This window comes from Thamnophis elegans, chromosome 3 (assembly GCF_009769535.1).
Source record: "Thamnophis elegans isolate rThaEle1 chromosome 3, rThaEle1.pri, whole genome shotgun sequence".
Taxonomy (NCBI): Eukaryota; Metazoa; Chordata; class Lepidosauria; order Squamata; family Colubridae; genus Thamnophis; species Thamnophis elegans.
The window spans coordinates 122399733-122419100 of record NC_045543.1 but is presented as its reverse complement, the minus strand read 5'-3'; the positions used below and the strand labels follow the sequence as shown (position 1 = coordinate 122419100).

The following is a 19368-nucleotide window of genomic DNA, read 5'->3' as shown; positions in this document are numbered from 1 at the left end:
AATGTTTCTTATAATGAGATTGTTAGCATCTACACACTTTATAAATCAGGAAAAAATGAGATTAGATATAAGTAAATCTTTCATTATGTCCATCTTCCGCCCACTACTATGCCTGTCATTGAGAGACAAGGATCAGGGATGCCAGGGGAGTAAAATAAAAGAGGCCTCAAGTTACATTTGTTAAGTATGTGTTTTATTGATTGCAGTGAAGCAGGCAGGCAAGTTTGTGAACAGTTGCATTTATAAATGCAATATAAAAGTGTCCTCTTTCATTCCCCATGCAATAAAAGGTTTTCCAGTAAGCGAATGGTTTAAATGGGATACCAGAGTTGCACAATGAGCTAGATTTGTTGTGGTTCAACACTGGGCAGGATGGGATGAATAAATTCTGTTAAGCTGCCGACAATAGCAATATCCACTGCTAAGGTAGAAAATTATGTAAACAGACAAGGCACTGACAATAGCAACATTTTTTTTTGTTAACTCCATGTAAATTACAAGTATTTATTTCCATATATCAGATATATCCATATATGAGCAAACAAAAATGCTTCCAAAAATGACAAGTAATACTGAAAGGCACTTTTCTCTGGCTCAGCAAAGTACATTGAAGTAAGGTTTTAGTGACATATTGTCAATTTGGAGAGAAGGTGGGAAAATACAAGCGATGGGTTCAGTGAGCACATGCTCACTGAATATCTTGGCAAATGGAATTTATTTGTTGCCTTATTTGATGTAACACTTTTTTATGATATGACCACAAGGAAGGTTCCCTAGATGTCAGTATATTCTTTATAATTTTTTATATCCCTTGATTTTTATATCCTTTGATATAAAAATTATTCTTTCTGAAAATAAGTGCTTAAACAGCAAGTCAGTGTTCCAAGCTCTTGTGGCTCAGATTTTATTTCCTTTTGATAGCAGACTCCAGATGACTTTTTTAAAGAGTTGCTAGATTTGCAATGAGGCAATCAAATTTAATCTTTCAAATTGATGGAATTGTTCATTATAAGGGCCTCATTTGCTTCAATCAATAGCAAAAAATCTATTCCCTGCCTTAGTCTATACTCCTTAGGCTACTTTTCCAGGTCCAGCTCTAATATTCATTCAAGTTTCCCAGAATGTTTGAAACAAAACATACCTTTCATAGGTGTCATTGCAGAATATGAAAATATACAGCAGGGAGGATAGGAAGATTTAAATAACCTGCATTCACAATAGATCTATGGCATATGCTAAGGCTAAGATAATACATGTAATACATGAAGTCTCTTGTATTTCCTTCCTGATTGAGAAAGGGAGGGATGTCTTGGAATTGCCCCAAAGACCACAAAGTAGCTCCCATATTAAACATAAATTTCAGGATGGGTAGCCAGAGCCCGCCCTACATAAAAGAAATACTCTCTGGATTTCAAAGCCATTTTTAAACTTTTTGTGATATTGTTTTTGCTTCAGAAGAAGAATTGAATGAATCAGCCTGATTTTACATGCAGCTCCACAAAAAAGCCCATACTAGAGGCAACAGTATTACTTCATAGAAAGGGCTCGTTTCTTTGTAGAAAATGACTGCTTTAACATGAATATCTATCTACCGATTTCTGTCTATGTACATTTCCTCATTCAGGTAGCATAATTCGATGTATGAGGAGGCTAGAAGAATTGCTTAGACAGATGTGCCAAGCAGCAAAGGCCATTGGAAACACAGAACTGGAAAACAAATTTGCAGAAGGTTTGTATGTACAATATTGTATAAATACGTGCATCTTAAAATGTAGAATATATTTACAAGCGGTTTAAAATTGCTTGGCTACAAGCTAACGTATTCAATTTGAACTGAACATGCTTGTTAAAATCTGCTTGTTGCCGAGTTTGATTTTTTTTGGGGGGGGGGGGTAATTTAACCTAGGAGTCTGCTAATGTTTCCCAACAGTAAAAATAGCTGTACAATATGTTGAAAATTCAGCACTGGATTTTAGTTTCATTTTACTACATCTTATTAGCATGAGCAAATAGTATCTGCCTACAACCATCCCATTAACCTTGGATATATTCTTTCCTTTTTTATTCTCAACAGCAATTACAAAAATCAAGAGAGACATTGTGTTTGCTGCAAGTCTTTATCTATAAGAAGAATGTGTGGTGTCTGAACAGCCTTCATTCTGCAGCAGTTACTCCAAAAAAAGAGCCACTAAAATGACCATTGCTTTCTCCTCCCAAGCAAGACAGATTCTTATTTTGAATGTATTCCATTGCTGTTTGTAATAAGTATTATACATTATTTTAATTAAAAAAAAATAGTCAGGATATTGTGTTTATAAAGCATAAGCTTGAACCAATAGAAATTTGAGGTTTTTAGATACATTGTTGTTAACTATATACATATAAAGTGAGCACTTTAGAGGTATAGCAGCAGCAGTCCCTTCAAAAGGCATTTATTTGTTTTGTACAGAGATCAGAAATATTTGTGAAATTTTCCTTTTAAATAGCAGGAGATTCCACAGGATAATAGCTCTTGCACATATCATGGCTGGTGATTACTGCCATAGTGATTTCCATTGGTAGGCGTCTCATGTAGAGTTGTATGTGAATCTTCTTCCTCCTTTTGTTTAAATGTACGGCCTCTCTCCTTGAAGAAATCTGAGACATACACAGCCTGTAGGGACACAATAGTTGGTATAACGCATCAGCAGATAGAACAGCACTTACTTAATTGTTACTGTCCTTCTGTGTACATCAGCCACTGGGGACACTCGAACTAGAAGACTTTCTCTAGAAGTGGTGGCTGACACTCAACAATTGATTTACAGAGCAGTAGGGGGGGAAAGACCAATATACGGGATAGTGAAATGTGGTAGAAGGCTGGCGCAATACTGGAAAAATATAGCATTGGCAAATGCAAAACTTCATGTCATCTTTTCCCCATTGCAGTGAATTTATGACACACAAAGCTGGTGATTTAAATATATGAAAGCCCTATTGCGATTTATTTCAGGGGGAAAAACCCAGAAAGACTTAAGTCAAATTAGCTTATTTGAAAATGAATTGATCAAATAGTAGGGGGGGGGGGATAGTTACAGACTTACGATAAGGGTTGCTACTATTGCTCCCTGGATGAGTCCAGTCAATACGTCGCTCCAGTGATGTTTGTAATCAGAAACACGGGAGAGGCCCACGTAAATGGATGAAGCAACAAGTCCAAACTGGATTGTAGGACGCAAAAGTCTTGCCCAGTCATTTTTCATTCTGGCCTGAAGATAAAGCTAAAACCAAAAAGGCACATTTTCAGCAAGAGAACGGAAGACCTGTCAAAAGTTAAAACATTTTTTTTTGTAGAAAACCCAATCACTTAATGGATAGTAATGGATATAGTATCGGCATAGCAGAAAGTGAGTAGATCACCTTGTTAAGATAAGCATAAAGACAACAAGCTGTTTCTTCATATCCAGTTTTGTACTTAACATTTTAATAGACATCCTTTCTATCAGACTGTATATGTATGTATAAAGTGTTGCCCATTTTTAAATTCAAAGTGGTACGGTGTTCAATAAGTTACAGAAGTTATGGTTGTCTTTTCTGAACAAGGAGATAATTAATGCCACAATCATTTATTTGACAGTCACTGTGAAAAACATTTTCTTACAAGTATTCTAAAAGTTCTTAGTTTGAGTATGGTAATATTAATCACAAAACAGTAGCAGTAATGACCAGAACCAGACGTAGCATTTTCTGAAGGAGCTTCCTCTTGTCTTCAGAACAGTCACAAAACTGCTCCTTCTTCCCAAGCAATATTTTCCTAGAACTGACCCTAGTTCTTTAATATCCATAAGGGAGGAGCACTAAGAAGTTGGCAAGTAATTTATCCTCATATACTGTAACTATTCAACAAATAATTATATGGTGTCCTGGGCATGAAAAATACTAACAAGTAAATCATTGTGTGAAGTTACACATGCTATGAACTGAACTGCAAGTCGCATGTGTGCTTCCAAAGATAAACATGAAAAGCTACCTGCCTGCTAGAAACATTAGCTATCTGAATGAATGCACATAGGCAGGCTTACGTTTCTGAAACTAGTGATTACATCACCCTTTTGGTACTCATCTGTGTCATTCCGCTATAAAAAGACTGAAGTTTAATGCTATATGGAGCAATTTCATAGATTCAAGCTGTATTTGGTCTGACTTTCTTAAATGTTTGTATGATTGAAATTTAAGACATTCTGCAGGCATATTCTTCAAAGATGAATACAGGAGTTTCGACACGAAGGCAGGTATGAAGTTCAACATAGTAAAATTGCATAGTAGTGTTCCAAGCCAAACAGTTTTCTCTAGACCTTTTTTGTGACTGTGACCGTTACACTAATGTAAACCATTTATTTCCAATGGGAACTCGAGCCAGGAGTTATTCTGGTGGTCTAAAAAAAGCAGGTTGGCATTCATCCTTTTTTCCAGTTTAGGAATTCCACTGAAGACATTGAAAAATGCTTTACTTGGCTAATATGGTTTCCACGCACAAGCAATTGCTGTAGTTGGCAGAGCGACATTACACATGTAGGAGGGAAGGTGGTATATGTGGTTATGAGTGGGAGAAAAGGTGGAACCTTAAGACAGTCGTTTAGAAACTTGTGGTTCTAACACAAAACGGGTTGAGTGCCTTGGAGCTAGGTGGTAGCTGGTAGGGTTTCATACGACTTGCCAATATGTCAAAATTGAATGAGTGATTAAAATGTGGTGTTTGAACCTCCCTGAAGTAGAAATGGTTTCATAAAGCAGGACTCTGAACAACTGAGATGGCAAAACAGGAAACGTGGCTTTAATGTTTATTCATGGATTTTATTTCCATATGTTAGAGGCACTAAGTTGCTGAGTGTTTTGCCAGGCTCCCGGAAGAAATAAAGAAACAACAACATTTGCTGCACTGTCTCTCTTCTTCAGATGTTAAATTATTATTAATGAGGAAATAAAATATATAAAATACATTTACAACTGAGGCAAATTAAGTGATTCTTCTAAGGTTGGAAGGGGTTGGATGCAGCATATTTGGGATTTCTCAGGGCACATCACTTTCTGGGACATTATATCATAAAAGCTCTGAAGACAGAGTGGCAGGAGGTAGGATAACCACAGAGTTCCTCTGAGATCAGATCTCTATATTGAGGGAAATGAAAAATATTATTTATTCTCTATTCTAAAATCTATATGCCATCCATGCCCATTTGTAGATTATAAAATTTATAAACTCATCCTAAAGATTCAAAGCCTTTTTAAAAAATTTACACTACTGTGTATTAAACTGAAAAGATTCTGTAATCTTAGTTTCCTTTATCTGCACAACTATTATAAAATCCTATATTCATATTATCGCCAAGTTCCACCATCTTTCAGAAGCTGTTAATTGAATGCCATTAGGCTTTTCAAGGTAGAGATTATTGCAAGCATTGGGTAGCTAATGATTAGAATCTTTTTTAATTGGGAGTGGCATATAAATTGTACAAATAGTACACAGGTGAACCAAGAATTATATTTCAGTTTGTTCAGCAACTAAGATGTTTCCAATGGCTTTTTCATGAATATTGTGCAAGTTTTTGGACTGCTGCCAATTGCAGGGAGTACGAAGGGTTAAGTGGTTACAGCAGAGTGGGAGTTTGAAAGATGCTGGTCATGGAGACATCAGTGCCAAGGCATTTCTCAGCTCCCTGGTCCTGAGCAAAAGGATGGAGACAAATGACTTGTTTATAAATTTACAATGGAGGCATTTCTCTACCCTATTCCAAAGGTGGTAATTTATATTGTATTTAATTATATTACATGATGATGTATTTACAGGCTACATTTTAAAGTTCTTTCATTAATTTAAAATGACCTCCCCATAGGTCATGATCATCCATAGGTTATATCAAGATACGTTAGGTAAGGTAGGTAACATTTCACTCATAATTAAACATACAATTTTTGCTACAAATATACTAAGTATAATATTCCTGGCTTTTGATCCAAGAGTTTTGTTCATTGGAAGTTGAAATGCAACCCTCATTCTGCTACATTCCTTTTTCAAAAAGTACCATGGATCCATATAATATATTTCCAAGAAGAGAAGCATTTGCTTTCTAAGGTTATAAACATCACAGCCAGCAAACTTAAAAGGGTTTTTGGAACAACCATTAGATAGTTGTAGAAGATCAGACAAAAAAAATGAGTAATATGTAATTACTTCTAGTCATTTTCTCTAGTTCTTTGTTCATAGACTGCCAAATCCTCTGAGTTGCCTCAACAGGACAGATTTTCATTTTTTTTTAAGATTCTTCTTAGTGTCTGTTGATGACGTGCTCCACCACAGCCAAATTTTCCACTACAATCTGCTCCTGCTATGTGTTTCCATGCAATTATACTCTGCAATGAGATCTCTTCTCACACAATCGTAACAGCTTATAAGATGCAAGCCATGCATTACGTTTTGTTTGTAATATCTACAAAGAACTACTGAATGAAAGAATAGAGGAGGAGGTGTACATCTGCAAGAGTCAGACTTCAAACAAAGGTTGAGATAATCAGATAATTTTTAAGCCTTAAACTCTATATTATAGCTTCAGCCTCTCTTTGTCATATACACAGTGATGGGTTCCTACTGGTTCGGACAGGTTCGGCCAAACCAGTAGTGGTTTGCTGACCAGGGTTGCGGGAACCGGCAGCGTCCCAGGCCTGCCACACCCCCAAACTGGTTCTCTGGCGGCACCATCTTGTTTTTCAGTTCTGCACATACAGAGAACAATTTTAATTGCATGGTGCATGCATGCACAGCTGCATCAAGCGCATACACAGCGCACACATAAGCAAACCAGCAGTAGGGCCTGCAGGAACCCACCCCTGCTTAAACACTAAATGTAAGTCAGATGCCTGCATATCATTTTTAAAACCAAGACCACAGAAAACAAAGGGGATTTTAAGTCCGAGGTGATCATCTAATTCACAGCCCTATCTTGTACAGTGAACACCTATGAATATTTCTGCTGAATACAATCCCTGTTGAAATAGAGGGATGGTGCAATTATATATCTCAGTCTCATAAGGGCAAGCAGGGCAAAGATGCTGAGAGCATTCTAATGTCCATAACAGATCATAATCACAAGGGAAGCCATTTAATGAAGTGGGCCCAGGCAACATCTTAAAGTCACCTAAAAGGGCACTTTGAATCCTAGTCCTGGTTTTTCTTTACAGGGCTAAATTCTATTCATTTGGTGTGTTTATGATCTTCAATGGAATGAAGGCAGCAGAGAGAAAAAGGATTCAAGCATAACAACACTTGGTATGAACAAGGAAAATTTAGATACCTGAACCAGTTCATATACAGTAAGATCACCAATCCCTTCTTTACATTTCTTCAGTTTTCTTTTCTGTTCTTGACATACAGAGACACGCCCCTTTATTTCTATAGACTCATGGATGGACTTCGTTGGATGTGTGTAAATCTCACACCCTATTCTTTGAAAATGGTTAAACATTTGAAGGTAGCACCAAAAAAGGGTCAACTGATTAGGTCAACACACACGAAGAGGTTGTACTTTGGTCCAAATGTAGGCATAGGATTGAACTAACTCCTGAACCGTAACATTTTCTTTAGATGATGATTTTTAAAGTTTTTCAGTGCAGACTTTTAAATCCAGTCAGCTAACCTATTTTGCAGAGCTAATCTGCCAAGCAAAAGATATGAGGCTGAAAAAAGCCTCTCAACTGCCAAGACTGCCCCAGTTTGCAAAGAACATACCTCTAAAACTCAGCCTATAGTGGGCAAACCATGCCTACTGCTTTTGCCTTAGCCAATAGGCCATCCTGCCACAGGGTCTCCTAGGACATTAGACACTAGGGATAGCATTTAAATATGGTGCTTTGCTAGACATGGAAATTTGCAGACCTCAGCTGCTTCAAAAACTGTCCCCCACTGGTTCTGAAGAGATGCACCTGCACAGCCATGTAGACTTGCATTAGGACCCGATTTTGAAATTTTCTGATCCCTCTACAACTCCAGATAAATCTCTACATTTATTTTACACTGTCAAATTATGAAATTTGTTATGGCAATCATGCCAACTGCCCTTGGTAGAATGCAAGTAGTATTCTGCCTGTTGTTTTTTTGTTTTTTTACTCTTTTGTTCCACACAGACTGTTGCCTGCCTGATCAATGAAGAGGGCCAGTGATGAAATCAGTCTTTAGCAATAGTCTCCTGATGCAAAGGATCATGTGACAGTACAAACATCTTGTCTGTAGTAGCTGGGCTTCCACTCTTTACCGAACCAGCAACTTTTGATTCAGTCAGCATGCCAGAACCACCAGTAAGGAAGCTTCTTACTGAGACAGCAAGGTGGTAAAGACAGGGCCAGTAAGAATTCAGGAAATAGGAAATTTCTACAGTAAAGATGCATTCTGTGAGTCTGAGTTAATCTTAATGGTAACATATCGTCCACACAGCTCTTAAAAAGGAAATACTAGTCAAGACTCAATGTGTCCTTAATCTGTAATAAATGTACCAAAGGTTCCTCTGAAGTAGCTTTACATTGGTGTTTTTTAATTATTAGCAGTAAGAAAACTCTCATCAAACAACATTTTACCCAGAGATGAGGGGGAGAATTTTTTCCATTGTGTTTTTCGGGTCACAAAGCCCTTTAAAGAGGGAGGAGTATTATACAGAGAGCAGTTTAGCTGACAACATCGCAGTAGGCCATCTCTTCAAAATTCAAGAGAAAAGAAGTTAATAGCATATGCTATTCATAAAAAGGAAGATATGATAAGAGGGACTTTTAAAGCATTGTGGGAAAACCCCACAAACTATTTTATGACAAAAAGCAGAGTTACTTAGCAAAACATTCACTTAGTTATCATTGAAGCCTATCAAGATGACAAACATACCATCTTGTGAGGCTATCTGAGATTGCTTTGAGGTCAGGCTCCTCTATTTTGAGTGTCACCGTTCTTGCCCTACTTGGGGCACAGCAGTCAAGGAGGTAGCAGAAGACTGTTTATTGTCTCTTTGGAAGAGGAATTGGGCCATCTTCCTTGAAGGAAGCCATGATAGGCATCTTTCTCAATGAGCGATTCTTTGACCCTGCTGTTTTGAGAAATAGTAACTTGTATCCAACCTCCCATTTCAAGGAAAGATTGTTTAGAAGCTGGTGTGGAACATTATATATGTCTAGGTTTCTTCATTGAGGATGGATGTGAGTATAGAATAAAAAACGGCCAGATATATGCAGAGTTTTCTTAAGTATTTTTCCGTAAAAGGAAATCCTAGCATAAATAAATCACATACAAAGGCCAAAAAGTCAAATCAGTAACACTGACACATATGCCATATGGTTGTCATAGCTTTATACCAATAATTAGGCAGAATGTATCCACAGAAACAATGAATTTGATATGTTTTAAGTCTGTGGCGGTAGTTGTAAATGGTCATTACACATGTTCCTAGCATGTGTATACAGCTCACACATGTCTGCTAAGTAATAATCATTGCCATATAGAGATTACAGAAGAGATAAATATCTCCATTTCACTAAGGGCCAGAAAGACATGAACATGACTGTGTCTCTAGCTTATCCCCCCCACCTTCACAGTACTTAAAAGCAGTTGGACTCAGTTTTCTTCTTCAAGAAAGCAGCAGTTGGGGGGGGGGGGGGTTCTTGCCTTGCAACACACACCCATCCCAAAAAACATGGCTTAAACTCTTCCCCCACAATTTGCTAAAAACACTCTGCATGCAGCCCTCCCAATCTCCGTTTTAGCCATAACGGCCTCCTGCAGCCCTCTGCCAGTGGTCCCAAGCTCCGTTTTTGCTGGCAGAGGGTTGCAGGAGAACATTGCAGCCAAAAATGGAGCTTGGGAGCCCATTTTTGCTGGCAGAGTGCTCGGCCCTCCATAGGCAACCCTGACATGAGTGAAATTGAGCTGGCCACCCCATGGCCACACCCACCCTGGCCTCCCAAAGTCAAACACAACCCTGATGTGGCCCTCAATGAAATAGAGTTTGACACCTGCCTTAAATCAAGGGACGTTAACTTTTGGACGTTATGTGAATTATATGTCTAATTTTCAAATCCCTGCCAATTGTTAGGACTAAATTTGTCTGCTCTGCTGAATAATTTCTTTGGTTTCCATAGGCTAAGAAGAATAGCATTTTCTTAACAGACTCATTGAAAGTTTCCTTTAGGCTCAGTCAAGGACTATTACTGCTGAGAAGAGCCCAAAAAATGTAAACACTGCAAGTTGAATATGATGCCTAGGGACTGCATCCATGCAGCCTTCCTGACAGTCATATGAAATTAATTGTCACTGCCTTCTTATGGCCTTTTAAAATTATTGTTTTTTAATTTATGTTAGAGGTTTAAAATTCTCAAGCAGTCCACCATCCTAGCTGGCAGTGCTTAGCATATGCAGTTGATGAAGTCTGGCTTGTTAGTATCATCTACTAAGACTATAGCAGTAAAATAGGAACAAAAAGTAACTCAGAGTTCTTGAACTTAAAATATACATAAACCATGTATAACCAGCAAGCGTTTCAGGTAGACTTCAACTTATAACCATTTGTTGAACAACTATTTGAAGATACGACAGCCCTGAAAAAAGTATTTTATGACCTAACACTTTAGTCCATTGCAGCATTCCACTGGTCACATGATCAAAATTTAGGCATTTGGCAACTGACATGCATTTACTACAAATTCAGTGTCCCAAGTCATATGATTGTCATTTGTGCAATGCCGGCAGCAACCCACCCCTGGCCTGTTCCTCCTTATTGCAGAGTCTACTATCCTAGGATTTCTTGGAAGTCTTCTATTCAAAGACTAAGCAGGTCTCACCATAATTAATTCCTGGGCCCAAGGGCTGAAATGCAGTAACAGACCTCTGCAAAGGTGGCTTTATTTCCTATGGCTGCATCACTATGGCTTCTTAGGAGCCATATGGAAGCAATTTGCCATTGATTTTTCCCAATCTAGCCTGCAACCCTACAGGTCTCACCAAAAGTATTAACCAAGTCCTCTTCTGCTTAGCTTCTTACTCAGATTGAGTCAGCCAGATGCTGCCATCGGCTGAGTAAGAAACATCCAAATAGTACCAATTATGATCAATGTCATATCTATCTGTATAGCTGTCCTGAACTATAATATGATATGGTTGGCGAAAGTTAACTTTTTTAAGGCTTAGCCTGTAATCAAAGCCATCTCATTTGATATCATTTAACATCTTGTGCAAATCCAGATTAAGAGAATAATATAAATGCAGCCTGAATATGTTCCGGAAGTGTGGAGGAATTTCTAAAGGAGTGTTTGGGAATGAAGATTGCAGTGGAAAAAGGAAAATATTTACTGATGTGATGCTGGATTTCAAGTTGTGTTGCAAAATAGGTTTGTGTGCATCTTTTTAAGCAGGCCAAAGGCTACCCATTAGAACATAATAGTGCCGGGGGGGGGGGGGGGGGGCTGTCAGAAAGGACCAGAAACTTCACTGAGAATAGTAATTACAGTGAGTTGGGGGTTCAGCAAATGGATTTGAGTAACCAGCAGGTTGAGGGATCTGCCAGATCCAAACATAACCTTGCTCAAAAAGCATGTGGACCTTTTTACAATCTGGAAGATTTTAAAGGGCAGAATTTGAACTGAACACTGTGATGGAGTAAGGAAAATATGAAGTGCCAACAGTTTCTTCAGAACTGCAATCTAGTTGTCAATGTGGCTGGATTGCACAACTGTAGTTTTTGGGTTGGCTTTGGGATTTTGTTTGTGTGCACAGTCAGTCAAACTAACATATGTCAGATTCCTTTGGTCCTCCAGAGGCTGGAGTCTGAAGTGGCTGCTTATGATTAATCCAAGCTGTGAGTAATGCCACATGTGAGGAACCGGAGAGTCACGAGCAGCACAGACTCACAGCTGGAGCTAAGCGTGCAAGCAGCAGGATGAAGCAGCTTGGAAAGAACATTTGAAACAGGTTATCCGATGTCTCCGACTGACAGGGGGGAAAATCCTGCACTATCTAATGGAGCGTACATCTGTATGTTGCAGAGGCAAGACACTTTAATAGGAAAGAGCTTCACAATTGGACCAACACTTGCTTGCCACATACAATAATACCACCAACTCATTCAAGAATTGAGAGTGTTCCTACAGGGAAATTCCTCAGACATTCTCAAGATCCATGCTAACTCATGCTATGCCTAGGGAAAGGAGGGGGAGAGAGTTTTCTCATGAAGTTCAGTATGTCATTAGTGCTTTATAATGTATTGTCAAGAATACTTTCTGTCTAACATTCTTATTGTAACTTAAGAACATGGAGCTAAGGTAAACCGTGCAGCTTTTATTAAAAAGAAATCGCTTAGTTATCTTGTAACCAAAATTCACTTTCGATTTATTTCATCAGATTTCTTAAATCCCACCTTTATTATAGAAATAAGTCAAGGAAGGCAGTGAATACTTTGTGACATGCCAGCCTTGCCCAACAAGGCAAGATTGTTTGGCTATATGCCTTCAAATGTTCAGGACTAGTGGCAGCTTAATCAAAACAAAGAGGCCAGGTTAGGAAATGTTAGTTTGGAGGAATAAAAATGTGAGAACCACTTTCTTCTTCTTTTATAAATTGGTTTTAATCCCTCCAAACAAATGGGCAATTTCTCTAACCTGAAGCAAAAAACAATGTCAAGACAAATACAAATTAGGTTTGCCAGTTACTCTGACCCACTGAAGCAAATGAGAAATTTGTGAATAATAAAAAGGTAGGAATGCTCTTCTCATGGATGAGTGCCTAGATTTAAAAGAATTATTTTCAGCTTAAAATGATTCATTGAATATTTTTTAACATTTGTTTTTTATTGACTTTTGTACTGTTGACTTTCAAGATTTATGATTAGATTTTTTTGTGTTGTTACCCATTTGTTGTATAATGGCCAAAGGACCATCTTGAAATAAATGTTACTGAAAATAAGAATACTATAGTCTTGCTTCAATTACTTCTCTAAAATATGTTTAGAGTACTCTGAATGTGATTTAAAAAGCAGCTCAGCACTCCAAAAAACTATTACAGTTCTCCACTTCCACCCAGAAGTGTTCAAGAGGATGATTAAAAACAGTTAAATGGCAGCCATGACAGCTCTATGCAACTGAAGCTCTATCCCTTTTTCGCATTCATATGGAAGTGCATGTAACACATGTTAAAAAGAGGCTGTCCACTCTATTAGATAAAAATCATTGGATGTCATTAATCTTTCTGAAGTTGAATTCACTTTTAAGTTGCAAGACCCTACCAAATATGGAAATGCAGGCATTAATAATACTGTAAGTGTGACTAAAGAAATTCCAATTAGAGTATTGCATAAGAGAAACGAGGGGTGTTTTTTTACTGATAGACTTCAAACGAAAATGATTTCATTTCAATGTGACAAACTGGAAAGTGTGATTTTTTTTTAAAAAAAACAAACTTTTAAATAGGAGAGAATTTGATTGAATTTTGTCCAGAAGACAAGAGAATTTGGTCGCCATGATGTAAAAAAGATGTTGAGACTCTAAAAAGAATGCCCAGAAGAGCAACAAAGATAATAGCAATAGATGGAAACTAATCAAGGAAAGAAGCAACCTAGAACTAAGGAGAAATTTCCTGACAGAACAATTAATCAGTGGAACAACTTGCTTCCAGAAGTTGTGAATGCTCCAACACTGGAAGTTTTAAGAAGAGATTGGACAACCTTTTGTCTGAAATGGTATAGGATTTCCTACCTGAGCAGGGGTTTGAACTAGAAGACCTCCAAGGTCCCTTCCAAGTTTCTTATTCTGTTTTTTTTTTTTTGTTAATTTCTAGAGAAATTGATGGAGACTCAAATGAAGTTGCTAGATGAGACTAAATCTCCAATTAAAACCAGAACATGTATTGACTGATGAGATTTGTTAGGGTGGAAGTTAATTTCCATGGGGCTAAACTTTGATATTAGCTATTTATGCCCCAAATGTGTACAAAGTAACCTTCTAATTAGGCCAAAGTGCCACCTTGGTCTAAAGATGAGGGCACCAGGCTAGAAACTTGAGTTCTAGTCCCACTTTAAGCATAAAATCCAGCTGGATGATGACTTTGGGCCAGTCAGCCTTTCTCAGTCAAATTTATCTCACAGAATTTTTGGTATGGGAAAAATAGGAGGAGAAAGGAATATTATATATGTTGTCATTTTGAGTTGTTTATAAAAATCATAAAGGTGGAATATAAATTAAATAACTTTTTTTAACCTTTGTTTTTAAAACTTTCAATTGAATTCTATACTACATGAAAGCTATCTTCTTTCTATGCAATGTAAATGAATAAAAAAATGGAGCATCCACACATGCTACTTAATTGGGATTCCGACAAATGGCAACTGTGGTTTCACAAATTGTCTTTTAGAGTTGGTTTAATTGTGTTATAATGGTAAGCAAAAAGGGATGTCTTCCACATCAAAAATACCGCAGCTAGGATCTTGTACTGCCTCTAGGGTGAAGAAGTGACTCTCAGCATCGTTTAAAGTACTGCCAGTTGCTCTGCTTTCCACTTTCTTCTTATGCAAGAATTTCCACCTAAGATTCAACTTTAATGGATCTTTAGTTTTGCTGAGTTTGGCTATGTTCCCTTTGCTATTGCTACCTTAACAGTATAATAGTCAAACTATTTTACCAGGTCTATTTTAACCATACAGGGCAGAATGCTAACTACAATTACTCCGCAATCTGATTACTTGTTCATGTGTCCTGAAAACATCCAGTTAATTCAATGGAAGTCTGCTGGTAGGTATTGACCAGCATTCCAAACACCCCCATTCCACCCCCATATGACTTTTATTTAATGTGTACCTTGCACAAACAGCCCAAAAGAAATTCTGCTGATGCAGCAAATATTTCTACCTCAAACTTTTTAAATATCATAATCAGCTGCTAAAAATACATATACTTACTGCTAGAAACAGCATGCAATACATGGAGAATGACGAATGTCCAGAATAAAATGACAGTCTGAAAAATAAGAATAAATGCAAATAAGTGAGTGTGCATTTGTTATTTTTTTAGCATACAAAAATCTTTTCCTTTTAAAAAAAGGGAAAAATGTAGAGCAAACATAAGATATTTTTCCACATTTGAATCTGAAAAATCTGAATTTGGCAAAATACACCGAATAACCTTAGACAACTGACTATTTCTCATGCCTTCCTTACTGAAAAATTGTAAAAAAAAATACTTTGCTGAGTCCGTGAAAGAGAAGTCAGGGATATAAAGAAGATCCAAACAGAAGCAAGAAGAGTAATAACAGTACTTTTGTAGTTTACACACAATTTATAATTTGTATTCAAGATGAGTTTTTTACCCTGAGTTATGTTCACTTGAATTAATAAATTAAAATGTTCATCTATATATTGAACAAGGCTCTAGAATTTTAACATTTCTCTGTTTGATTCTGCACTGCTTTGAAGTTTGGCTTATCTGCCCAAAATATTATGAGAGTATTAATCCACAATATAAATGACTCAGCATTATTAAAATAACTGCGAACAGCTTGGGAGATATAGGATTGACTAATTTTGGATTTTATAGTGTGGGGTGCTCAGTTGACTTTGGGGGTTCTCACAAGTTTTGATTCCTAGCCTTGATGCAAGGGGTGATCATAACTACGCAGAACTAGACCATATTATCTCCATATATGGATGGAAAAGATGAGAGTGAGAGAAGAGCAAACACTGTGCCTAAACATGTTCATGCCAAGGATTTCAGACTATTACAATTAGTCTTCTATTCTTGGATGCAGCGTTGCCAAAAGACACAGCCAATATAGCTTGACCTTTCAACATCAGAATGCACCATAGTATATTAGCTATACTTTCATGTTTCCAGACACAGATTACCATCAAGATCATGTCTCTCTTAGAGAGCTTCAGAGAAAGTTATTAATGGTACTCTAATTCCAGCTGGAAATACCTGTCCTTTATAGCTTATCAGTTCCCCAGCTGCATTTCTTTTTCTTCTCTCTGTCACTGCCTGCCCATGGTTCTAATATTTTAAACAGAGGCACAATAGAGATACTGCTAAATGTTCCTCTACAACTCTTTCTTCCAAAGGCAGCCTCAGAGCAGAACATTTTGTTCCCTCCTGCCAGCCATTTATTTTCCAAACTCTTGCAGTGTTTCTGCAGACATCATCTTTCAATCTTTGTCCCTCCAGCCCTAGTTGGTAAATAAGCAAACCACAATGAGAAAGTGCCCCTCTCTGGACACTCTGATCCTTATTTAGTTGTATTTCATCTTCCTCTCTCGCCATGTTGCTAAATTATTTAAATCATCCCAATAACAGATCACACATCAGGTCTCAAAAGCTTTCAGGAAGTTATTGTTTCATAATAAGTGTCCTTTGCATACTCCTGGAAAGGTTTATTTCAACAAGTCAGATAATATAAACCTACAGCATACATTTTATTTTGACTTCTCACTCTTGCCATTAAGGCTAATGTTGACACTTCTTTCCAGAATAAGCTATTTAAAAATATGAAGGAGCTACTAAGCTAAAGATATCTGGCACCAGAGCTCTTTCTAGGTTCATCGAGAGAGAAACTATCTAGAAGAGATGGGCTTTTTCCCCCATCACAAAACATACATGCATACATCTCATGGAAAAACACTTCAGGTAGTCCTCAATTTACAACAGTTCACTTAGTGACTGTTCAAAGTTACAACAGCACTGAAAAAATTGACTTATGACTATTTTTCAGACTTATGACCTTTGAAGGACCCCCATAGTCATGCGATTTACATTCAGATCCTTGACAACTGGCTCACATTTATGACGGTCACAGTGGGCTATCAATAACCACTTCCTCAATTTGGGGCCCTCTGTGTTTTATTGGACAACAATTTATTCATTTTCAGGCAGCATATCCATCAAGTATGCTGGTTGGGAATTCTGGGAATTGTAATCCCAAACTTTCTGCAGGACATCAGGTTGGGAATGCTAGGCTTATTGCATCTTTATGTTATGCAGCATGTCCTTTTTGAGGCAATCTATGTTTAGTTCTGCCATATACCAAAATTGCCACAGCTTCTAAAAGTGTGAAGAGATTGATTCCATCCAGTATGTGACTCTCTTTTAAATAAAATATAAATGCTAAGAGGACCAGATAAGATCGTCAGTTTTCAGAGGTAACACATGCTTTAACAAGTCACTATTCTAGAAAACATCAATATGCCCAGCATATTCAGTGTATAAACTATTAGAACAAACCATATTGCAAAACCCAACCTCACCATTACCAAAACTGGCATTTCAAGATACGATGTGTTAAGAGGAGGGCATGTTTTCAATCTTCTCATAACTGCATTCTTGAAGCCATCTTTTGAATCCACGTTATACTCCTTCATCATTTGCTACAGGTCCAAGAAAACTAAATATAGCAGATGGTATTTTGCAACAATAGAGTATTTCATAAAGTATTTCATAAAGACAGAAAAACATTCATTGCATCAATGAAGTTACACTGACATTAAAACTTAATATTCCAGTACTCAACCACAATATTTTAGAACAGTTTGACTTCAGCATCTACTCTTCTTGCAGATGTCCAAGAGGATTTCCTATTTCCTGACAGCATATAGAACAACGTATTTGCTAGTAAAATAACTTTTTAGCAAATACTTGAACCCAATATTTCCCTTGAAGTACGAATTTTCCTCAATTGCACTAAGCTTTTTGGAGATGACTTCCAGGGCACTGATGAACTGCAAAAAACATTTCTCAATAATTTTCTGAACCTAATTACAATCACATCCCCCACCCCAACAGTAAGAATAACTCATATCTCACCCAAAAGATTTATAATTAAGTGCATGCTTTGCATGCACTTTAGCGAAGATGCCATGGAAACTTCACAATCATTGTACTGTTTCATTGTTCACTGATGTTCATTTTGGTCTTTGACTTTTAGGGAGAGGCGTACATTAAGACTAGTCTAAAGGGAGGCATAATGGCAAAAGGTTTAGGAGTCAAAAGATGTTAATGCTCTCTCCAAGCCCTTTCAGATTTGCATCTGCACTCCAGAATTGGAGGTGGTAGGAGGAGAAGGGAAAGAGGGCAGCTCTTTTATCTTTTAGAAGCCTTTTCAAGGGCCGGGCAGCCTGAATAACCAGCTGCATTTTTCCTGCTATACGCAACAAAGTTTAAAAAACTGGATTCCATTTGTGCCATTTCCAACTGCTCCAGGAAGGCTGAAGCAAAACATTGCTTCTGCAGGAATTGTTTTCTATGCACCAAGCCTTTTTAAGTTGCAGGCCAGTCCTTTATTAAACTGAAACTTCTGCAAAATACTAGCAGCTACACATCCATTTGTCTTCCTTGTCAAAACCAACACACATGTATCCAGCTAAAGCACTGACAGAGCTATCTCTGGAGATGCTTTTTGACACATGCTTCTGCTAAAGGTCACGCGATGGATGAGTACTGCAAAGTCCATTTTTATGCCTGATTGCCAAGTGCCATCTCAGTTATGCCAAATGCACAGAAGTCAAATTGATTAATCAACCCCTGCTATGGAGAGTCTTTGGCTCTTGGTTATGTAGCTGAGAATATGAGGGCCTGCTTTCTGTTCATCCCTGAAAAGACAGTTAATTTTAAAACTTCTGAATATCTAATTTCAGGGTTTTAGACAAGTGAAACTATACCTCTGCCCTGGGATTTGAAATGGTTTCCACAATACAAAGAGTATTACCTCAGTTAGAAAGCCCTTGATACAGTTTGTTTGATGAGAAAGACAGAATCTGCTTTGATTGTAGGCAATGAAACTATATCCTACCCAATCTGTGCATACTCCACCTGTGGTATATCAATATGTAACTCTCTCCAAAATTCCCATGTGCACAATACACCCGTAGATCAGGTCCATAAAATCTGACAGAAGCCTTTTCACACGTTCAAAAAGTAGTTGAATCCCTCGTACATGAAAGAGCTTCTGAAATCCAAGTTCATATAGACCAAGAATTTCCATATTATCTTGCATGATCAATTATAACCATGAATGAGCAAGAAAACTGGTTTCCGTCATGACTACAAGCTCAACAATCTGCAAACTCAAGATGGCGGCTTGCTTTAAATAAACTGTAAAGAGATAGTTTTACTTTACTTATCAGGTTGTTCAACACATTTAATTCTAAGTTCCGCATATTCTACATATGCATGGTCCTAGTACTGACTGTACTTCTTAAGAGTGTATAGAACAAGTGACTATCATTCACAGCTATACATTCATTTCCTTTGGAATTTAATAATCAAAGCTGGTCATTTATCTCAAGAGCTACAAGTTTCATCTAGTACACTTCATAGATTAAGGGCTGATCT

General features: G+C 37.5%; 2 protein-coding genes across 5 annotated transcripts in view; one reads left to right on the top strand and one right to left on the bottom strand.

The window, feature by feature from the left end:
• MTREX (Mtr4 exosome RNA helicase) overlaps positions 1-2304 on the top strand; it is a 40788-nt gene extending 38484 nt beyond the window's left edge. Inside the window, exons 26-27 of one of the 2 annotated variants that reach the window (XM_032214728.1) lie at positions 1625-1729; positions 2075-2304. In XM_032214728.1, the coding sequence (XP_032070619.1) occupies positions 1625-1729; positions 2075-2127 (158 nt within the window). In that variant the 3' untranslated portion in view covers positions 2128-2304. Of the gene's footprint in view, positions 1-1624 lie in introns of both variants that reach the window. The other variant, XM_032214727.1, reaches the window with a different exon arrangement.
• PLPP1 (phospholipid phosphatase 1) overlaps positions 2253-19368 on the bottom strand; it is a 72152-nt gene continuing 55036 nt past the window's right edge. For all 3 annotated transcript variants that reach the window (XM_032214729.1, XM_032214730.1, XM_032214732.1), the window contains 3 exons: positions 14952-15009; positions 3084-3260; positions 2253-2653 (listed from right to left, as the gene is read on the bottom strand). In XM_032214729.1, the coding sequence (XP_032070620.1) occupies positions 2522-2653; positions 3084-3260; positions 14952-15009 (367 nt within the window). In that variant the 3' untranslated portion in view covers positions 2253-2521. The remainder of the gene's footprint in view (positions 2654-3083; positions 3261-14951; positions 15010-19368) is intronic.